At 42.2% G+C, this 22,971-nt stretch overlaps 1 protein-coding gene across 6 annotated transcripts in view; it reads left to right on the top strand.

Annotated features, from left to right (window-relative positions):
• The first annotated feature begins 204 nt into the window (after positions 1–204).
• The window catches only part of UNC80 (unc-80 homolog, NALCN channel complex subunit), a 122,151-nt gene continuing 99,384 nt past the window's right edge, over positions 205–22,971 (top strand). For 3 of the 6 annotated variants that reach the window (XM_062602287.1, XM_062602268.1, XM_062602277.1), the window contains exons 1-9: positions 213–545; positions 1,860–1,908; positions 6,852–7,008; positions 7,908–8,206; positions 10,571–10,694; positions 12,433–12,506; positions 12,938–13,077; positions 17,615–17,876; positions 22,717–22,851. In XM_062602287.1, coding sequence (XP_062458271.1) covers positions 454–545; positions 1,860–1,908; positions 6,852–7,008; positions 7,908–8,206; positions 10,571–10,694; positions 12,433–12,506; positions 12,938–13,077; positions 17,615–17,876; positions 22,717–22,851 — 1,332 coding nt within the window. In that variant the 5' untranslated portion in view covers positions 213–453. Of the gene's footprint in view, positions 546–1,859; positions 1,909–6,851; positions 7,009–7,907; positions 8,207–10,570; positions 10,695–12,432; positions 12,507–12,937; positions 13,078–17,614; positions 17,877–22,716; positions 22,852–22,971 lie in introns of all 6 variants that reach the window. The other 3 variants (XM_062602241.1, XM_062602257.1, XM_062602249.1) reach the window with 2 other exon arrangements.

The raw sequence follows: 22,971 nt of genomic DNA, 5'->3' as shown, positions 1-22,971 counted from the left end.
AGCGCCGTGCCCGAGGGAGGGAAGAGGCAGAAGGAGCGCTGCTGCTCCGGTGCCGGGGGGAGCAGTCCCGCGTCCCTCCCCATGAGCTGAAGTTTTGCGGAAGGCCCGGGCCGGGCCGGGCCGGGGTGGTGCCGCCGCCCCCCGCCCGCCCTCCCCCGTCACCGCTTGCCGGCGCGGCGCTCCGAGCTGGAGCTGTCCACAGAGGGAGGTGCTGAAGGCAGGGAGGAAGCAGAGGGACGCGGACATCTTCGCTCCCCTAATTTCCTCCCTGCCTTCTGCAGCCATTTTGCACCAGCAAAGCTGAAGGGAGGTGTAAGAGGGGAGGGAACGGGTGGGCTGCGGAGGATGAAGGGAAGAGGGTAAAGAGTTTCGGAGAACGAAGAGGCAGCTATGGGAGATCCCGACTGGTACGTCTGCTAAGATTGGCTCACAGCAGCAGTTATCACCAGCACCATGGTGAAAAGGAAAAGCTCAGAGGGCCAGGAGCAGGAGAGCGGCCGTGGCATCCCTCTACCCATCCAGACCTTCCTCTGGAGGCAAACCAGGTGAGAGCAGCAAGCTCTGGGTACTTGGGATATAGCTGCAACAGGGCAGTGGAAGGGGGAGGGGGGGCGGGCCAGCTGCTGCCCAGTGGCAGGGAGGAAGCAGTTATTGCAGCTGCAACATGAAGGCATGAAATAAGCTGTTCTCTTTGCACTCAGTATATAGAGAGATCTGTGTGTATCAGGGATGGGGGAAGGACTGAAGGCAGCTTAACCTAGTGGCAGTCCCAGGCAGCTTCTTGATATGACTTTGAAACATCCGTGTGTATGTGTGTCTATGCACTTTTCCCCTCCCCACTGTCCCCTGTACTCTCTTTTCCTGTTCTCTCCCTCCCCACACTTGAGGACTTCTGGAGCTCTGGTACCAGAAGCAGCATCCCTCAGTGCTGCACCAGACTTGCAGCTTTGCTTGTATCTGTATTTGCTTATATCTTTATTTGCAGCCATCCTGGAACTGTAACCTATGCTTTGAGAGGTCAGCATGCAAACAGATACGTCACAGTCTCACCTTATTTCATTGGGTTGGAAAGTAATGATGTGTGAGAGGCAGGCTGAATGTATGGCTGGGGCTGTATGTTCCCTGTGAATCCTGTGTGTCTCCTGTCTTAACAGAATTCTAAACTGAAAACATTGTGGGAGCTGAGGGGGAGGTTGGAAGGTTTGAAGGTTGTGGCTCTAATTTAAGGCCTCAGTCACAAAATCCTTTTATTCCACCTTTTGTGTCCTAAAAAAAAAAACCCAACCAAAACCCCCAAGATAATGTTGTAATAAGGTGGCCTGATTATTTGTTTTCTTAAATATTTAACTCTGATCCCATTCTGGAGGGGAGTGATAGCAGAGTTTGGGTGTTCTCTACCTCTAGGGTACAGGCCTGCGTTTCGTCATAAGCTTTCCACATCAGTAACTGTGGAGGAAAATACATAATACTAAACTGGCAAATGGAGCTCTTTCTTAAAGCAGAGGCAAGGAGAAGTTCAGCAATATTTAATGCATTTTAAATGGGATATGTTGAAAATTTTACACTGGGGTGAAATGGATGAAAACTGCTGGGGGAAGATTTTATTCATGGGGAGCAGGACTTCTCTTGAGGGTGGATTAACTGCCTCTTGGCATATCAGTGTGGGTACTTTTGCCTTCTAGAAAAGGTAACAGCGCTTTGTCAGATGTCATCAACAGGTATCTGAACATTATTATGGCTTTACGACTTCCTTTACATTAAATTTCTCAGCCTTTTGCTAATCTGACATGAGGAAAATAACGAAGCAAAATCTGCACTCAAAGTATTGGATCTCTAATGCTTTTTTTCCTTTCCTTCAGTGCATTTTTAAGACCTAAGCTGGGGAAACAATATGAAGCATCCTGTGTGGTATGTACATGTTTCTCTTTTTCAACTCTTATGAGTAACTAACTTTTCATGCAACTTGATCTGACCATGGTGGCTGATCAGAAGCTTCTCGGCTTACACCAGAAGTGGATTTAGTCTATTCAACTTAATTTTGAACTTTTAATCACATGAAGGATTTGAAGTTGTTTCCCATCTAGAGAATTTGGATATCATGTGCATCATGAGACACATAAAAAAAAATTGATTTGGATATTGTTAACTGAACTAATTAGTAATTAAATAAAGTAAATAATGGTATGGGCAGATTGAGCTATGACTATCTGGGTCTAAACTTGCAGTTCGTCATGTGTGTATGTGCTTTCAGATTAGATTGACGTAATTTCAGTTTGCAATCACTGGAGTTCTTTCAGACTTAAAGTATTGAAAATCTGAACATTACTGACAGGCTTTAAACAATACTTTTACCATTGTGCAAGATGAAAATACCTCCTCTGCTGGAGGGAGTTTTGCTGGAAAACAGAGGGAGCATGTCTTAGCAGTGTAATTAAAGAGGGGTTATTATGCAGATACTATTAACTCTTATTTCTAACTGTATTTCAAATGAAACTTAAATCTACTTGTCTAAATGGAGGAGAAAAGGAAGGCATGCAGCAAGTTAAAGTAAGATGGGTGTCTAGGGAATTTTAAAGTTCCTTGAACTGTTGGTGATCTTTGGATTACTTAAAGTACATTAAGCAGTTGCAGCCAAACTTGACAGAGTGGAAAAACTTAGTCTGGACATGTATCTTAGTAGTTTAAGTACTTAGGTCTCTCTGCAGCAATTTTATGACTTCCTCCTCACAAGATATTAAGCTGGTGAAGCCCTGGTTGCTACTGACTAATTTTCTTCTAAGAAATCCATAAATCTTTCAGGGTTCTTGCTAGATGCCAAATACTGGTATACAGGGCTGCTGGCTTACTGTGTTGGTGAGTAAAATGAATTGCAGTTCTGGCAGATGGAGCAAAAGGCATTATCACTGGTTTTTACCATTTTATATCAGGTTTATAACTCGTGCAGAAGATGGATTTTTTTGCCTTATAAACTTTACCAGGAGCCTCAGCAGTGTGCAGGAGCCATGCCTCGAAGCACCCACTACCTGAGGCTGTGGCCTGTCTGTGAGCTAATGTTTGTCTCTATTGGGTAGAAGGACACAGCTTCCTTCTCTCTCTGTTCCTCATGAGGTACCTATCTGTCTGTGACTGTCTTGTGCTTCATGCTGTTCTGTTGGCATCAGGTCGTCTTCTGTGTTCCGCAGGCTGATTCTAAAGCACCTTTCTTTTGTGAGCATGTATCAGAATTTACTAAGTGTAAAAACAAAACAAAAAGCCCAAACAAAGCAAAAAACCACCAACCAACCAACCAACAGCAACCAAACAACAAAAAAAAAAAACCTGAACTGCAAGACAGCATAAATCGCATGCTTCAGACAAGAGAAAGGGGGCTCTGGAAAAATGCATTTAATGAAGGACAAATCCATTTCCATCCCTGAGATGAAGGAGAACTTGATTCTCCTCTAATCCTTAACATAATCATTAAATTATGGTAGAAGGCTTTCAAAGGTGGGGCATAGTTTTGAGCAATTGATGGAATACAGCCTGAGCTGCTGCATCTGTCATCTTCTTTTACTTATCAGTTTCCTGTCCATGACGATGCACTGGAGTGCATTGGAGTGTTTGCCCATATCAAAATGCCTTCTGTAGTATCCAGTGGGGTAGCAGAGTGCAGCGCGCATGGGTGAGACAGGGTTTCTGGAACTTGACAGGTAGTTGGCTTGTCTTTTGAAACATCAAGCTCATTATCTGTTGACTAGTGTGCCTAAAAATACTGTGCATCTGTTGTATGAGCTGTCTTTTTTAAATTCTCCAGCCAGAATTGTTCTAGGCATGTCTATAGGCTGTTAACTGTCTGACAATGCATATGACACAACATTGTGCAGCATTCTATTATTATTCTTGGCTTTAAACTTGCTGCAGTAGAAGTTGCTGCATATTGTGCATTGAGGAAGCAGATGCTGGAGGCCTAGATTCAATGAGAACAGCGTCTGGTCTGCAAGAGCAGATTTCATTTCTGCTTAGAGCTTTGCTTTATGACATAATACTTGAGGGAAAATCTGGCCCTTGTTTTCCTTACCTGAACAATTGCACTGACTTCAACTGGACTATGAAAAATAGCCTTTAATCTGGAGATAAATACCCTCTCCCCACCCTGCATTGTCTTACACTGTCTAAATGGTCTTATCCCTCAGTATGGACTCGGTGTTCTTCCTTCTCCCATTCTGAAGTTGTTCTGCCCTGAAACCTGACATTGCTGATGTGTGTAAAACCTGTAAATGACCCCACGGGAATGAAAACAGTCCTGTATCAAGCCAAGGTTTTTTGTTTTTTTTTGTGAGGATAAATGGACTCAAGGATATGTTTTAAATTCTTTTACTCTGGATTGCACTGGACATGGAAGAATCCAAATGTTTCCGGGAGCATCCTATAAATTCAGAGTTTACCTCTTTTCTGTTTTTTTTCTTTTTTTACTTGTTTTTTGCAAATGTAGTAATATGTTTTGTTGTTATGAATGATCAAAGGATAGATATGGAACAGATCTTAAAAATGTGCCACCATTATTTTATCTAGCCAATGGATGTGGTTGCAGAAAATTGATTTTTTTTCTGAACATGGGAATTTTCTGTAAATAAAGTGCTTGGCATCTGTGTTTCATTGCTTTTCACTGTTAGCGCTATTACTATGTTTAGTGAACAATGAAGCCTTACCACCGCTGTGCTATGAACCCCTAGATTAATGTTTTAGATCTTTCCAGGAACTCTTCCCTACTCAAAGGACCTTCCTCAGACTAAATACTTCCTACCTGCATTTCAAGTTCTTTCCAGTCTGAAGTGACTTTAGCAATGGTCTCTGCTTTCCACCGTGATGCAGCCTGAACTTTGGAAGAACAGGGTAATAAAGTTCCCTCTAAGGACAGAAGTCTGGTTCAGAAAGTACTAATAGTTTCTCTGTGTCTCTGCCAGGGCCCTGCTGTACATACAGCAGGCTAAGCACTGGGCCCTGCTCTAGGGTTGTTTCTCTGGAGGGTGCCTTCAGCTCATCTGGCACTCCTGAGAGCCATCCCTTCGTGTTCCCCCTATTCCTGGACTGATAAGAAGAATGGCAGGAGACTATTTCCTTCTATAGACAATGTGGTCCCCAGCAGATTGCTGTAAAGAGCGATTTGAAGCATCCTTTCCCTGGTAGATATATTATGCAATCCTAGTGTTAAGAAATACACATTGCTGCCAGCCTAATCCATGGCACATTATTTTTGACTAATCCTCAGGAAGCCAGTGATTTTGTCCATGTATTGCAGCTAATGCCCTCCAATTTTAGTAGCCATTGCACCTTAAAGGGAGTCTGTTGAGTTTGCTGACTAGAACCTGGGGGTTTTAGTAGGTGGACAGTGTGACTGTATACACATGTTAATGGTTGTTGGCAGCTTTGATGTTTATTGCCGGTATTTCCTCAGGTTCAGTTTGTGTTGCTAAATAGCTTAGTCTGCTATAAGCACACTAAATTCTGGTTATCCCCCAAATACATTTGGATAAATCATACAGTCCATCTCACCACCTCTTTGTCTATGCCTGGTGCTATTGGGGAACTTCTGTCTTGGGTGGTAAGTACAGATAGATATGTGTTTCTCCTCCTCCATGCTGGCCAGATTGGAGCTGTTATGGGAATGCTGAAAAACCATAATAGTGCAGCACTATGCCTGCATTAGGGCATCCTGCCCTTGATAGAGGAGCTCATGTCTGCCCGCAGTAGCAAATGTGGCCATCACCTGAAACAAGTGTGCTGAGCTGCTGGGGTATGTAGAAGAGTGCATGTTAGCACTGGTTAGTATGCCATGCCTGGGAGTGACTGGTCAGATAGGAGAGCGGGGTCATGGCTGCTGCCCTGTCTGCTTTTCTTCTTTATAATGAAGTCTATTCTTAGTAACACCCCACCCCAGTTTTACAGGAAAAATCAGTATGATGGTGTGAAGGATAAGCTTTATGAATCTGGAGTGAGGGCATTTTAAGCATCCATTAGGTAGAGAATGCCAACAGTTACTTGTTTGCCCAGAGCTTGATAAAATTGGTTTAACAGCTTGTGAGCAAATAGGTAGCCAGGAGGCTAAGCTGGTATATGGCAGGGATGTGCATTGTCAGTAACTTATTTCTTCTCTTTAGGAACTTCACTGAAGGAATATAACTGCTTTTGTGACCTATAATGAGATCTTTGTGTCTGAACAGAGGAACAACTTACCAAAACGGTTGGAGCAACTAGCAATAAGAAACTTCCTTAGGGATTTCAAAGGCAGATAGTCTTATTTTGTGTTGCTTGAGGTGGAAGTAATGAACTTGCTGTAGCCATCAGCTCTTTTAAGTGTTCACAAAACCATTACGTCATGGCTCGACAAAAAATTTTGTACATCGATTATTTTTTGTGGCAGGGTGTGAAAACATTTCCTAAGGCCTATATACCTTTAATGGATTGCCTTTTATGTTACACTAAACTGAAAGAGCGTCTGTGTGTGAAAAGAATCCCCAGGTCTCAGCTCCACAGATATAGGCTTCATTAGCTCCTGTGACTTTCAACAGGGTTACTGCATGCCAGATTAATGCCCAGCACAACTGTTAGTCTTCCTTGATGTCAACATTTACTAATATACACGATGTTTGCTTTAATTCTGTTTTTATTACAGAAAGTATTTTGAGTGGCCCATTAATTTAGCCAAGTATGTCCATATGCCTGGTGAACTCTAGCTACAGTGTGTCTTTCAGGAAAGTATTACAAGCTGTGCTTACAGATCACAGGTTTTGAAAAGAGAGCATTCTATGTACTAGAAGGTATGTGCAGAAATAGATACACAGTGTCTTTTTCTTCTTTGTTCTTACTTTTAGTCTTTTGAAAGAGTTTTAGTGGAGAACAAGCTGCATGGCCTTTCTCCAGCTCTCTCTGAAGCCATCCAGAGCATTTCTCGCTGGGAACTCGTCCAAGCTGCGCTCCCGCATGTGCTGCACTGCACCGCCACATTGCTCTCCAACCGAAACAAGCTAGGTTAGTGCTCATGTGAGTCTGGTTTTACATTCCTGAAGTTATCAGTCAAAATATGACACAGTGAGGCTCAGGGTACCAACCTGTTCTAAATCCTAGAATCCCACTTAGTTCATTCTGTGGATTGCCCTTTCTTCATCTGTTTGTCTTTATAGCAGGGTAACCTGTGATAGCTTCCCCAGTAAAGCTTATGGTCTGATGAGCTGAAGAGTCAAAGCAGTTCAATAATAATTTGCTAGTTTCAGAGATAGTAGAACTAGCTTTAGCAAAAAACTGATTTACCCAGCAGGCATGGTCTTCTTGAGGGAATAGATGCTTCTTCCAAGGCATGCTGCAGTGGCCAGTTGCAGCAGGTACTTATTATATTTTCAGTTCTTTTTTATTTTTTTCTCTAATACTCTTTTTATTCATACCAATGCATGTGATTCTCAGCAGATAATTCAATTGGATAATAAGAATAGGGCTTACTTCGTTGGTCTTTCACTGATTTCAGCAGTGACTGCAGCAGGAATTTGCTTCATGAGACATGCCAGTAGGGAACATTAACAGAACACAGCTTGAGCACCTTGCAGCGCTCACTTGCATTTCATCTTACTCATTAGAGTCAAACAGACAAGACTGTCGAGGTTGCATCTTTTAGAACCACTCTATGTCCACACATTCAGCTTTGCGACTGACATTTCATTGACTGAAGTGCAAATGCTGTGAAGTAAATGGAGACTTGTGAATTAGGAGGTTTCAGACATAGAGAAACACTATGCTGATACTTGTAATGATAGTATTCTAATTTTCCAGTGCTTATCAGGAAGTTGGATGGCCACTTTCCTTTGCAGTTCCGAAAGTCTCAGCAGTACCATTAGTGGAAACCCTGTGAGATAATGTGATGCATTTTTTCCATTCAGGACATCAGGATAAGCTTGGAGTAGCTGAAACAAAGCTTCTACACACTCTTCACTGGATGCTGCTGGAGGCCCCTCAGGACTGCAGCAATGACAGATTTGGAGGAGACAGAGGTTCTAGTTGGGGAGGGAGCAGTAGCGCTTTTATCCACCAGGCTGAAAATCAAGGATCACCAGGACATCCCCGGCCCAGCACCACGAATGATGAGGAGGAAAATAACAGAAGGAAGTTCTTCCAGAACTCCATGGCCACAGTGGAGCTTTTTGTGTTCCTCTTTGCTCCCCTTGTTCACAGGATTAAAGTGAGTGGAACACTGATGGGGTACATGTGCAGAGACAGCTCTCAGCCAGAAAAGAATGATTTTGCCTTTGAGATTGTTATTTAATTCAGGCTCCACACTGGGAGACCACTAGAAATGTTTTAATAAGCTGGCCGAATACCACTGCTATCAGGAATACTTCCAGTGACATGAACAATCACTGCAGCATCAGGCAGACACAAAGGCAATAAATCTGAAGTGAGCCATTTTAATCCTTCTGGAATGACAAAGATCTGTGACCCTTGTGAAGTCTTTGGGACGCTGGAACTTGCAGAAAAGGTTGTGAGCTTTAACTCTCTCCTGTGGTTCTCAGCCACTGGTTAGAAGGGCTTTGCTAGTTTTTCAGGGATTCCACCATGGGGCTGCCACTGTGATTTATTATTGTCATTACTAATCATCTTTATGCTAATTACCAGGAATGCATGATATTGGTACAAGCATGGCAGTGGCAAAAGCTATTGAGCATTCCCTTGCTCTGAAGCTGGAAGCAGGCTGCAGGCTTCCTGTCTGCTGAGGTCCCTCTGTTGGTTTTGGGCTGAGTGCATTGGGCTTTGCAGAGGGGTGTGATGAGGAGCATGCTCAGGCTCCTGCCTCTTGTCTTCAGTCTCTCTGGAGGGCTGCCTTTACATTTCCAGCTGGGCCTCAGAATAGAAACTGGCTCTGGAGAGTAGGTACTTGGAAAAGGTCTGTAAAGTCATAAAGTGATGGAGGCTGTTAACTCTTTGAATCCTGCCTTGTGTGCTGCAACAGTTGAATAAGAAACTACAGGAAATAAAAGGTAATCTTGGTTAAGGCAGGTGAAAGCAGGTCTGGAGAGCTAGGTGGTTTTTTTTTCTGCTTCTGCTGTTAAGTTCCTGTACAGTACTGCTCAATCCATTTAGCCCAAATTTTTCATACTTGTTTACTAGTTCACATTTTCTCTGTAAGCTGCAGGGCCATGACAGGAAGAAATGCTGAATTCTTCCCATTGCTACACATACAAATGTGGGCTGCCCTTTGAATAAATTAAATAAAACTGGAAGTAGACCCCAGCTGTTAGAGATCAGGTTTCCATTTTTTTAATATTAATCTTTCTGGGATGTAGTTTCCCATTTAGAAGGTGGGATTAATAACAATATTTCCTGCTTACCTTGAAAATCTCTGAGATCTCTGAGATGCTGTAGTGATGAACATTGAAAAGCTCATGAAAATATTCCTATTTCTGTCATGAAAGCAGAGCTCAAAAATGGTGAGGTAAATGAGGCATGTGACTGACTCACTAAGTCAGCGTTGTCCCCTCTGTGTTTCACAAAGGTAGAGGTCTCAGGGAAAGAATACTGGTCTGATCAGACAACCAAAGTAATGCGTGGACTCAAGGAAGATGATACGTATTTGCAGAGGGCAACCTAGATGATGGAATTCCTAACTTCTGAGAGGATCTTGAGTATTTAGCACTGAGCTTTTAAATGAGGCTTTTGGAGGCTGAAGGGGATGCATGTAATCCTTTAACTTAACAACTGTGTTGGCATGACACCAAAAGCTAGCAGTGCAAAGTAAAAATGCAGCTCGTTACTGCTACTACTTCCAAAAGCTTTGCAATGTGCTCCATAGTAAAAATAGTAATTAAAACCAAGCCTAGTTTATAACAAGGCTTGTGAGCTCATAAGGATGAGACAACACTGGTGAAAAGTGGGGAATATTAAGGCTGGATGGAGAGCTACAAGCAGGAACCTTCAGCTTTTCATTTAGCTCTGAGACATGTGGAGCTATGTCAACAGGAAATGATGGTGCAGCTTGCAGCTGCAATTAGGCTGCCAGAACTGCTATTACCATGTTTGTTTGCTTTGTGGGGATAGCTGGACTATACCAACAGCAGTGTCTCCTAATGTAGATCTGTCCTTAGATCAAGTAAGTGCATACCTTGATCCCCCTAAGAGTTACTTGTATACTAATTTACATGATTTCAGCTACTTATATACATGAAACGATGATAGCATAAGTGTAAGTAGTACCAATATCTCATGTATATACACATATATATACACATAGCTCAGGTACTAGCAGTGCAAATAATAATGACATTATTGTATAGTGCTATTTCAGAGTAATTTGTACTCAAAAATGACAGAAAATTTGTAATCAAACTCAATTTCTAAGTAATGTTTTAATATTAGTATTCTTATTCTTTTGGGGCAAGAAGTTCAAGTGTCAGAGTGTAAATCCTAACGTTGAGATTGAATACTGTGGCTGTATATGGTCGGAAGGGGTGCTAAGACCTGTGCATCAGAGATACGACAGTCCTTTTAGACTGGAAACAAGATTCTTTCATGTGAGCTTGTGTGATACAACTTCTGTTTGTCTTCCTAGGAGTCAGACCTGACGTTTCGCTTGGCTAGTGGCCTTGTTATTTGGCAGCCTATGTGGGAACACAGGCAGCCTGAAGTTTCTGCCTTCAATGCCCTTGTAAAACCAATCAGGAACATTGTTACAGGTGGGTGACTTTGCTGTGGTAATGTGGCTCCTGAGGGCTGAGAAGCCTTTCCTTTGCCTGATGATGCCTTATGTTCTGTGACCATCCTATTTGAAGGAGTATGGTGATCCTGCAGGAAGTAGTCAAACTTTTGAGAGTAAAGTTGTTCCTCCTCAGAGTTAACTGACATTTGCATAAGAATTAAGTAGGAAATGAGAGAGAAATCACAAATAGGAAATGAGAAACTCTTCAGTAGAGTTATTTCCTGACAGCCTCGTATCTCTGTTTCACCATATCTTCCTTAGTTGCTAAGAAGGGCAAAGGCAGTATCTATTTGCAGCCTGACACCTGTGGGGAAGGCCTTCCCAGGCTGGCCCTAGACAAAAATTAGCAGTGAAGAGTGCACAGTTGGCAGTGTAGGTTCTCCTCTTATCTAGAATGTGAATTTCAACATTTTATGAAATTAAACAAGGTAGTTTCAAGAAGCTCCAAAGAAGGCTTAGGTTGTGAATTCTTTTTTGCATACTAGAAGGGGTTGCTTTTTCTTCGTAATTCAGCCATAATGAGACTAGGGTTGCGTGCTTAGGCTTCCAAGCCTTTGTGTCTGGCCTAGTTCTAAAAACCCCTTTTTGCTTTTAAGTTTTTGACCATAGTTTTGCATAGTTCCTACAAGGTAGTGAATTGAAATTGAAACGCAGTGGATTGCTAGGCTTATTGCTATAGCATTACTTGCTTGTTCTCAAAAGCATGGAGCTGGAATTTTCACAGTAGTTTGCCAAATCAGATTTTTCTGGTGGCAAGTCGTTTTGGATGTCATATTTTGTTCTGAAAGCTTTGTAGGTCTCTGGGACAGTCCAGAATTGAAAAAGAATCAAGTCTTTCAGATGATTTAAGCCCATCTTTGGTATCTAGCTGTTCCTCCTTTTGCTTCAATTTCTGGAATTCAAAAAATAAGATTTCAGCCCTGGAAAGTTTTGTCTGTTGTTTTTTTTTTTCCATAGGTCTGGAGCATGGTCAGTAAATCCCTAAAGAATAATTTCAGGTGTAAAGTGAAACAAAAATACTCTGTTATGTTTTGAAAATGTTTTCAGCAGAACAAAAATTGAAATTGGAACGAGGTTCTTTATATCAATGAAGATTTTGTTATCTCAAATTGGGTCAAAAAAGTTTCATTTACTTAAATTTTCCTTCAACAAATTAAAAAATTCTACTAAAGAAGATTCAAATTGTTTTGTTTAGAGTCAGTCTGATACTGAGTCACATCTGAACAGCTTGAGATGTGACAGGATTTCAAGGATTGTCATCCTGGCCTTTGTGATGCCCTTGTTCTTTCTGCATGTCATTCGTGTGTCTCCTGTGGTGAAGGCATTTGTCAAATTGGAAATCACGATACGTTCTGAGAGATGTAACCTAGAAAAGGAGTGTAATGTCTGTAAAAATAACAGGAGGAAGAGCTCCAAAATAAAAGGCTCTAGTATGCATAGGAAAACACTGTTGCCAAATGGATTTAGGATAAAAATTTATATTCAAATTTAATTTAAAAAAAAAAAAATCATCAGATAAGATGGTGACAACAAAACTGAAAGGATTGTGCAAAAATTAAACCAGTTCTTTATATGGCTGTAGCTAATGCCTAGGAAGTCAGGAGCAGAAAGGTGCTGCTTTGGGTTTGTTTTTGTTTTCTGGTTTATCCTTCAAGTGGTATGTTTTAATATTAGAGGTGATTCCTGAAATGTCCTCCTTTGCTGCCTTTTCTCAGCTAAAAGAAGTTCTCCCACCAACAATCAGAGTGTGACCTGTGAATCCCCTAATCTGGACAGTGGACATACCGAGGTAAGTTTTATGCTAAGGTTAGGCAAGCTTGAATAAGGAGCTGAGGGAGGGGTGAAATTAATATTGAAACAGCACTTGGAGTTGCCATTCGAAAGTATTGCATCTCCAGAAGTTAACCGTTCTTCACAGTTCTTCTGAATGCTCCCCACCCTGTCTGCAGTGCAAGCAATGGGTATGGGGTATACATCTCAGGATCTCCTTGGCCTTATTCTGTCTTATGTATTTTCTTGGGCAAGAGCCCTGTCTTACCCTGTGCCTGTACAATGCCTAGTACTGAGAAGCCCCAGGCTTGCTCAGTCTCTCCCTGGTATTACCATGGTACTATGGTATAAGTAATAGTCATGTCCAAGTACAAATTGCAGTAAGAAAACTAATATGGAAGAGATAAATATATTTATATACCTATTTCCTTTTATTAAAACTATCCAAAGGGACTACAGGTGGTCTGTGAGACAACCCAGCCAGATTCTGTACCTCCAAAGGCCACTTTTTCAGCATGTCATCGTGGAAATTCCTTGGATGGAAGCGTATCCTCCCAAACCTCTCAGGAGAGAGGTACTGCACATCCCAGGTATGAATCCCTGCAGCAGAAAGTTAGGCTGGTGTGACTCAATGGTGGAGATCACAGAAGTCCTTTGTCTTGAATCTGCTGTTGTCCATACACACCAAGGGTGCTGGGTGTTTATCTCAATTCAACAAGTCTCAGTTCTGGGTGATGAACAAGGTGGTGACACATGATACTCAATGTCATGTTCATTGGAGAAATCTCTAGCTGGTCAGTTGGAACAGTTTCTTTGATATTTTCTAATATGTTAGCTTCTTTTAATCAAAGACACTAAGAGATAAGGTGCAGGTTCAACTCTCCATTGGAGCCTGGATTCAGAATCGGGCAACTGGTATGATTTCTGGCTTCCTTCTGGTCAAGTTTCCTTTAGCAAAAGATTTTTGCAAGCCTTTCTCCATTGCTCTTATTATGCCTTCTCTGCATCCTGCTGCTTAGCTTGCTTTAGTATGCTGGCCCAAAGGAACAGACCAATGAAGAAGTGTAGCCACACATACTTCCTCCCAGCTTGCCCTGCAGAGCTCAGGCCATGCTTTTCCAGCATGGCGCTGATAAATTAACATCTTTTAATCTAGATTTGTGCACAGAAAGACAGAACCAGATTTTCGGTAGTGCCATAAAGTAAGTGAAGCTGATGAGTGTTTTCAGGGGGTGGAGAGGGAGGGAACCCTAGCTATATTTTTAGGTCCTTATGGATTTAGGAGTGTCATTTAAACCCCTCCTGAAAATTTTGGTCCAGTTGTTTATCTCTTTGGGGAAATGTCATATCCAAAGCACTGCAGTGTTTTATGAAATTGCTTCATTGCCGTGACAGAAGAAATGTGGGATGGAGTGGGTTTCTGGATATAGTCTAGGAAGGGCTCTGATTTCTCAAAAAGAGCTTTGGTGCACCCTTTCACTTTAAGACTCTGATCCCATCAGGAGGCTTCCCTAAGGATTTTTTATCAAGGCTGCTGTTAGTTCTGGGTCTTTATTTAATTTGTGTTAATGTGAGCCAGTAAAACTGAAGCTGGGGACAGAACTGTCTTTCTATGTGTGAACACTACTGCTCAGAGTGCACAGCCATAAAAAAAAATAAGCAGCCTTGTAAGAAGACAGAATCAGGTGATCAATTTGTCAGGCTAGTTCTGGTGGTTGCCATGGGAATGAAGCTTCAGACCGGCTTTGAAGAGAGCATCATTATGCCTCCTCATTTGCAGGACTCATTGATCAGTTAAAACTGTACAGGGAGCTTTGGTTGCCAGGCAACAGACAACTGGGGAGCAAATGTTGTTTACTCTGCTTACCAACAGCCGCAGTATTCCTTTGTCCTTGGCCCCGGTTGAAAGAAGGCTGCCTTTCCACTCTCCCTGCAGTCACAGGCTGATCATATGAGCACTACATTTCCTTCTAAATGAAGTACAGAGTTTAATTTCTGGTTCCTCAGACACTTCCTGAGCAAATGGCTTCTTCCTCTGATCCTGGCTGATTATCCCTGCTCCACTCAGTGAAATTCTCCATTTACAGATGATACAGTTTAACACTGAGGCAAATAAAGCCACAACCCTTTATCCAGCTGCTGCTTTGAACACACTGTCTGGGAAATAGACTTTACAGGAAGGACTTCTGAGATAAATATTTCATAAGGAGAACATGCCTTGCTCCAACCTGTGTGGTGCCTCAGGTTTGCCTGTGCTGCATACAGGGGAGCGTGAAAGGCTGTTTAGATTCAGAACTGATCTGTGTCCTCTAAAGAGACCGAGAGCAATGCATCTTCCTCTACAGTTGCCTGAGGTGGTAGCCTTTATTTCCTTTACTGAGATCCTTTGAGTACCCCAGCTATCCTTATATTTTTTTACAGACCTCATCTATGTGACGCAATCTTGACTGTTACAAAACCAGTCTTCACATTAGGTTTATGGGGAAAACTTTATAGCATACATCTCTCTATCATGGTTTTCTCCTTCCTAATTCAGCTTTTCAGGGTTTTGTAACAGCTCATCTTAAAGTCATCAAACTTGTAACATTTTTGCCTTGAATACACTGGGGGAAGAAGCTTTGAATCTATAGATTGCAGATAGTGACATATGCTGACACAGACGGGCAGGTCTGCAGTCGCCAAGTGCCTTCAATATTGGCCTGTGTGGCTGGCAGCAAATCAGCTCCTGCAGGCTGGAGTTCTAGATGCATGCATTGCTTCAAGACAGCCTTGCCACCTGCCCCCTTTTTCCAAGCATGTAATATGGAGCCGGGTTCATGTGATTCCAAATGGTGTCAAAGTTCATAGGCACTTGTTTATCCTTTGTCAGTTCTGTATCTGCTTTGGATGCACAGGACAGCTTTGTGGCACTGGGCAGTGATGCCACAAAGCACTTAAGCATGCCTTTCACTTTAGGCATTTAGAGATTCCACTGGTCAGTATTGCTGCTTGTTCCCCAATGCTCTGCTGGACTGTGGCCTTGGATGCCTCTGTTCAGAATGTGAAATGGGGGTGTCCTGCCAATGCTGTTTGCATGTTGTGTAGCAGAGTTGAGAGTAAAAATGGCTTTTAAAAAAACAGAAATACCTGATGTTCTTGTGATGATTCCGAAATGCCTGAGAATACAAATCATAGAAGTGCTGTTCATTTTTATAGAATCAAAAAATCACAGCAGTACTCAGCTCAGTGTGTTTCTAACACATTGAGTGGAAACATCTAAAATGGGTACTTTGGCAGGCAAAAAAAAAAAATAGACAAATCTCCAGAGTTCCTGCCCCACCCCCAGCATTTCACACCTTTTGCCATGTGATTCTCATTCCCTCCAACTCTCACTGCTACATTTCTGACAGATTGTCTTTTAACAGCTAGTGACTGTGCAGAGGGTAGGTCAGGCCAGTTGTACTCTGCTGACTGGGAGAGAAATGGTATCAAAAATAAGTAGTAAAAAAGTTGGGGCATTTCAGTGCAGTAAGATTGGCTTTGGAGACAGGCATGATTTTGATCAGAGCCTTGGACAACATGGTCTAGGGTGAGGTATCTCTGCCCATGACAGGGGTTGGAACTAGATGATTTTAAGGTCCTTTCCAACCCAAACTATTCTATGATTCCTTTAAAAATCTGAAATCCCTGGAGTCTCATTTCTGAGGCTTACTACAGATAGATATCTTGCTTTTGCATGCACTAACTTCTGCAATACTTAGGAAATTCCATACTAAAACCCATCAGGAAATGATACCACCTGAAAGGCAGAAAAATTATAATGAAGGCTTGAAAATGTTCCTGCACACCCTGGCAAAGAGTGTCTGTAACAGTTTACTTGTATAAGAATAAATTTAATTAGCTTAAAGGGTTAACTAACTTAGCTGCCCTGCCTGCTCCTTCTTAAGTAAGGCCTGATTTATACAAATGTAAATCGTTCCTAAACATATATTACTAGTATCTGAACAGTAGAAGCTCAAGGGTTGTTTGTTTCCAGCTGAACAAATTACTCAGCCCAAGTGCTGAAGGCGTGCCTTTACACCACAGTTTAATAAAGCAAACCTGTTCAAGAAAACACTTAAGAAAGCATGTACTTGTCTCCTCTAGGGAGCTGAAAGCTAAATATCCACTTATGTGTCTTCAGTAATGCTTTCCTCAGTCAGGGCCTTAGTCCCAAAGGGTCAGTATCAAATATCCCTGCAAGCTCAAGCAGGCACAGCTGTGTGCACATCCTAGTGATTTCTGCAGGGATTGGCTTACGGCTCTTGGTGGGTGCTTAAATTTTAGGCCTTTTAGTTGAGCTCTTGGGTCTTTAAGGGTGGACCAGTTTGAATGCTAGGACAGAACTGGTTTCCAGCTATCCAAGAAAACTTTGTGATATCAAGCATGATCCCTTAAAGAAGAGCTGAACATTGTCATGGTTTAAACCCAGTCAGCCATGAATCATGCAGTCGCTCTCTCACTCCCCCCTCTTTCCTTCCCCCTCTCCCAGAGGGATGGGGAGGAGAATCTAAAAGAATGCAACTCCCACAGATTGAGATAAGAACAGTTTAGTAACTAAGTTATAACACAAATCACTACTGCTACCACCAATAATAATAATGATAAAGGAAATAACAAGGGAAGAGAATACAACATCTCACCACCCACCAACCGATAACATCCCCCCCCCCCTTCCCCCAGCCCAACTGAGCACCGACCAATACGTAGTGCAACCCTGCAGTGCCCTAGCCCTTCCAGGTAACTCTCAATTACATCCTGGGCATGATGTGCTGTGGTATGGAATACTTCTTTGGTCAGTTTGAGTCAGGTGTCCTGTCTCTGCTTCCTCCCAGCTTTCCCTCCTCCCTGGCAGAGCATGAGACTCAAAAAGTCCTTGGTCAGTCTAAACATTTGAGCAGTAACTAAAAACATCAGTGTTATCAGCACTGTTCCCAGGCCAAAAGTCAAAACCACAGCACTACACCAGCTACTAAAGAAGGAGAAAAATGACGGCTACTGCTGAGCCCAGGACAACATACAAACCTGACAGATCATTATTGCGTGGTTCTTTATTCAGAAAGCTGAGGAACCTGATGACTAACATTCTACTCCTACTCTTTGGAACAGGGTGTCCTTGGTGATCCCACCATGCCAGAAGTCTCGCTATGCCACATACTTCGATGTAGCAGTGCTGCGCTGCCTGCTGCAGCCACATTGGTCTGAGGAGGGCACACAGTGGTCACTAATGTACTACCTGCAGAGGCTGAGGCATATGCTACAGGAAAAGCCAGAGAAACCACCTGAGCCAGAGGTCACTCCCTTACCAAGACCTCGCAGCAGCTCCATGGTGGCTGCTCCACCCTCTCTGGTGAATACCCACAAAACTCAGGTAAGCAGTTACCATCAGTAAGAAAATAGGAACTGTGGTGGTGCTGGGAAGTGATGGCTGGATAACTAGTGAAAAACACAACTTTGGTGTTTGTGAAGCTGCCCAGAGGTCAGATATGTGAATCAGTTCAGAAGGAGACCCTGAGAACAACGAGATGTTTGGAGGCAGAATGTGATGCAGAGAGTCAGAGCTGGTGCCTGCTGAAAGTTCAAGGGTTGATTTAGGATAATTAATCTCAGGTGAACTGTGATAACATTAGTTTTTAATGTGAGAATATACTAATGTAGTTGTAAGAAGAAACCAGATTGCCTGTATGTTATGCTGTAATGCTCAGAACTCATTGAGCTTTGGTGTAACCCCTTGAAAGAGAGAAAAGGAATCACAGTTGGTAGAGCACTGAACACTGCAGGCAAACATCTGGGTTAAAATACTGGAGTAGACTTTGCAAGCAGTGGCAGTGAGCAAAACCCCTCCTCATTGTTATGTCTTTTCCTGCTGTTCTTACTGCATAACTTTTAGTTCTGTATTTGCCAACAAAACCTCTGTAGACAAACTGTCCTAATAGGTGTCAGGACTTGCTCTCTGTTCTGTTGGAAAAGGAACCCCAGGCTCCTGACCTTGGTACAGTAAAGATCTTCATGTTAGAGCTTAAATGTTTTTGGTTTGTGTAGCTCCCTTGTGTATTCCAGAGATAAAAAGGGGATGCTGCTGCAGTTTCATTTAATCTCCTTGTTGATTTGTGCTACTTTTAGGTTGTGCACTTTTCTCCTGTCATGTGGTCTTTTAACAGCAAATTCTGATTTAGTGAGTTGATGGAACTGCCTAACGGAATTTAATACAGATGCTATTTTTGCAGTTCAATTTTATGCCATACCTCAAGTAAAAGGCTGTACCTTCTGTTAGTATTGCTGTCAAATGTCTGTCTTGAGTCAGAACTCTCAGAATTTTTGGTGTTTTTTTCTTAAAATCCTTGCTTTCAATATTGTAGAGCTCTGGCAGTTTTTGAGATGTCATTTTGTAAGGGAGAAGGGTGAAATATCTGTTCTGCATAGCCCAGATGCTTGTAAATCAGAAGGCAAGCATAAGCAGTGTAAATATTAGTACTGTTATTTTTAAATCTTAGGGTTTTATAGGCATTCTTATGATTTTTATGGAGGGCTGGTGGTAACTTGTGGTTTTAAGGGCTTAGCAGCAGCAGTATTGTTTAAACTGTGTTATACTTTAGTGTCATTTCTATAAAATGGTGCCCATTTCATCCCTGTAAAAGCTTGACAAACCTCCATGGATTCCAGGTGATATGAAATACTCTTCAGTCTTAATCTACATTTGCATGGAGATTTTATAGGGTTGCTGTGCATGTACAGAAAAGTCTTCCTTAATATCATCTCCTGGAGGGAGAATTGGAAGATATTGCTCCTTATGTGATTCGCTGTTTCCATACATCTACTGTCCTTTTACCCTTGCTTAGAAGAACCCAAATTCAGTTACTGGTGCAGCAGTGCAGTGGTTCTGAGCACAGTGGCAGCATGAATGGGATTGTTTTCCATAGGCACTGTTTGCAGTAGTTCTGGTTCTTTATATACTGTGAAAGGCTTCCCTCCTTTTACACACTTGGCTATTTCTTGCTTCTCCAGGCTGTTTCTCTTGCAAAAGGTTCCTTGACTTGGTTGCTGTTCGCTAACATTCTTCTGTTAAAGCCATTTGGCAATTCCACTGGGTACTTTGTAGCTGTTAACTTGAAGACTGTGTCCAGGGCATTCTTCCCGCCAGGGCTAGGTTTGATTGCTTTTGGTAACCTCTGTGTCAGTCCTGTGTATTTTTACTGTACTTCATCAAATTGGAATTCTATTTAAAAGGGTTTCCATTTTGTTATGCAGAGCAGCTGTGATGGAGGAGTTGAAATGCTCTTCCACGTAGCTAAAATCTCAGTTCATGCCCTGCTGCTTTATAAATCTGAGGACTGGAAGCTGTGCAATGCATAGAGACACCGAGGCTGTCTTTCATCCCAGCCAGCTGTAGGGACTTGACTGCTGTTGTCAAATTCAGAGTCTTGTCACTCAAGATTCTTTGCTTGTCAGAAGCAGGAATGCCACCTCCAGCTGGTTAAGATTTGTAATTTCTTTCTATCTATCTAACAATATACTTAAAGCCTGCTTTTTCTGTCTAGATCTTAAATTCCTAGCACAGTCCTCATTTCTGCTCAAAGATTGATCAATGACTTTTCAGAAATACCAGCACTCTGTGTTTCAGCAGGCTAGATTTAAAGTAGCAGGCAAAAGACAAAACCAGCTGCCTGCAAATCACATCAGGGGCCAGTAGATTTTTCTGGTAAATGAACATTCTTTTTATTGTTCTGCAGTTTATCAGCATTGCTTCCTGCATCTCCCTAAGGCTCAGCAAAACTCTCACATTTCTTCCTGGTTTCTGTGTGCCTGAAATCACATTTCAAATATGGGCTAAAGCAGCTGAGATTGAGAGAACTTGAGTATTGCCTAGTAAACTAGCAGCAAAGAATGCCAGCACTCCTTGTTGCATAGGAAAAGGAGTACTGGATGGAGTGTGAATGAAATAAATACTAGCTTCCTCTAGAAAGTGACTTTAGTCTAAACATATTTCAGACCTGGCAGCATATGCTAAAGAAAGTCTGCACTGCACCTGTACACTGTGAATTCAGTATAAGGAATTCAGAATAAGCACATAGGAAGTGAAACCTTCAGAGGCTCACAAACCTCTGCACTAACATTGCAGGGGCAAAGAGCCAAAGCTTAAATTAAGCATAAGACCAATGCAGATGTAATGCTTGCTGCAATGCTAATATCAAGCCAAAAGTCTCAAGTGTAATAGCTTGAGAGTTGAGAGATATACTAATGAGCTGGTAGCCATACAGTCATGCAGAAGGAAGGCAAACCAAAACAGAAACAAGAAAACCTAGAGCAGCAGCCCCCAAACTGTTGTATTTTCTTACCCATCTTATGCACACCATAATTGCCACATAGTCCCCTGCACAGAATAGCCACATCAGCCTTCAACAGGCATCCTAGCTTGATTCATTACAATACATCACAGACTACACTGTAGATTTAAGGTGATTCTGTAATTTGCTCTTCTAGTATTTGCTTGATACCTACCCTAAGCAGATTTCAGAACTGAGACTGGGTCTTCCTGTGTGTTTGTATGGCTTCTAATCCAGTAGCCCCTGATCCTTACTCTGTCCTTTTGGGGACGGTAAGCACCTCATAAAACACTGATTTAGAAATTAATGGACAAAGATAAAGAATCTGAAATAAATCCATTTGATGAGCTCTCTGGCTGTCTTCAGCCAGAAAAGGCCTGAGAGCTCTAAAAGCTAAGAACTAAGCCATATGGAGTACTTGCTGGCCTCACTGTTGAGAGCACCTGTGGTTGAATCCTGATTTGCTGTCTATAGAATTTATATATGACTCCTCCCCTGAATCTTTAGTGATATATGAAAATGGTTTGAAAGCATATCATGACTGAAAACAATGGTGAAGAGGAATCTTTCTGTTGTGTGTCTTCTTTATTCTTGTGTAGATAAAATTAATAGGAAGGATTCAAATGTAGGCTTTGATTAGTCTGAAAAGTCTCTGAAGAATGTGTGGTCCCCAGTAGCCCAATACTGCAAACACCATAACTGGTGCTTAAGACTTCAGCTGCAAAGACTGTCATTCGCTTTTGCTGGACCTTCATATGCATAAAACTGCAGACTTGTGTGCTGCAGAGCTGGCTGGCTCTGCAGGACACAGAATGGCTGGGCAGAATCTAAACCTCCTATACCATAGAAGTCGCTTCATCTGTTGTTGGCATATGGCTATCACTGGATTGAAAGCAAAAAGGTATTTTAACATGACCGAGTTGTTTAGCTGAACATTTCTGATGGGGGAGGAAGGAAAAGGAGCATCTCCATTGGAAACAAGCTGGTATTTAGGCAGAAGAAAATTACCCTGAGGGAGTTTGGTCAGGTCAGCTGCACAACCATCTCATGAAGAGTGGCATCAAATCTTTAATGAGAACAGATGGCCAGGAGCTGAGCTTATTCCACCTTTTGTAGCAAAGCCTTTCTTTACAGTAGGCAGCTATAAGGCGTTTTCCTCAGTGCAGAAGGGGAGTGCCCTCTACTGAAACCAGAGTAAATTAGTCTCAAGGTTTTAACTGCCATGGGACATTCGCTGCTATAGCTGGGGAGGCTTTCACGAGTATGATAAGAACTATGAGGGACAGACTTTGGGGCACTGTTATTACAAGTGAAGGATGTTACTGATGTGAAATTATTAGGTTTCTGTAGTGAGTAAATAGATTTTTTTACAAATCCAGTCTACTGAAGTAAGTGCTACTTACTGCACTTCAGGTCCAAAATACATGCTTAAAGGAATACGTTATTTAGGGGGTATTCTCTTAGATCTTAAATAAAGTGTTTCAAAAAGGGTAGCCATTGTGATCCTCATAAATGTAAGCCAAGGCTTCAAGAATATCATTAGCTGTGCAGAGTCATACCTGGGATCAGAATCAGAGTAGAGCACAGTCTTCCATGCCACTAGACCATGCTGGCAGCAACACCTGAGGCTTTCTGTGGCAGCACAATGTGCTGTACTTTATTAATGTGGTTACAGAAATGTTACTCAAGGTCAGTAATTCCAGGAGCTTCTAAATTTGGTTTGCTCATTTGTTTTTCGTTAAATGTGTCCATAGTGTCTTGTGTAATGAATTGAAAGTTCTTTTCCTTTACAGTGCTCCTGTGAAAGCTCTTGGAAGTAGCCTTGTTTTTAAAGCTGGTTATCCTCTATTTCTCCTTGTGCTTACTGTCTTCTTTTGGGAGCTGCAGGATCTTACAATGAAATGCAATGAGGAAGAAAAGTCACTAAGCACAGAGGCATTTTCCAAGGTTTCAATGACCAATTTGCGCAGGCCAGCAGTTCCAGATCTCTCCACAGATCTGGGGATGAACATCTTCAAAAAGGTGAGTAGAAGAAAATTGTACTTCGGTATACCTATGATTCAGCACCTCAGTGACCCGCTAAGTAGCAGCTGAAGGTCTGCTTGGACTATGTATTTATGCCGTATGTGAGATTGACATCTC

The sequence above is a fragment of the Pezoporus occidentalis genome, unplaced genomic scaffold (genome assembly GCF_034315485.1).
Source record: "Pezoporus occidentalis ecotype Australia unplaced genomic scaffold, CSIRO_AGI_Poc_V1 ctg118, whole genome shotgun sequence".
Lineage (NCBI taxonomy): Eukaryota > Metazoa > Chordata > Aves > Psittaciformes > Psittacidae > Pezoporus > Pezoporus occidentalis.
Note: the sequence above shows the minus strand (reverse complement) of the source record. Positions and strands in the feature narration are given on the sequence as shown.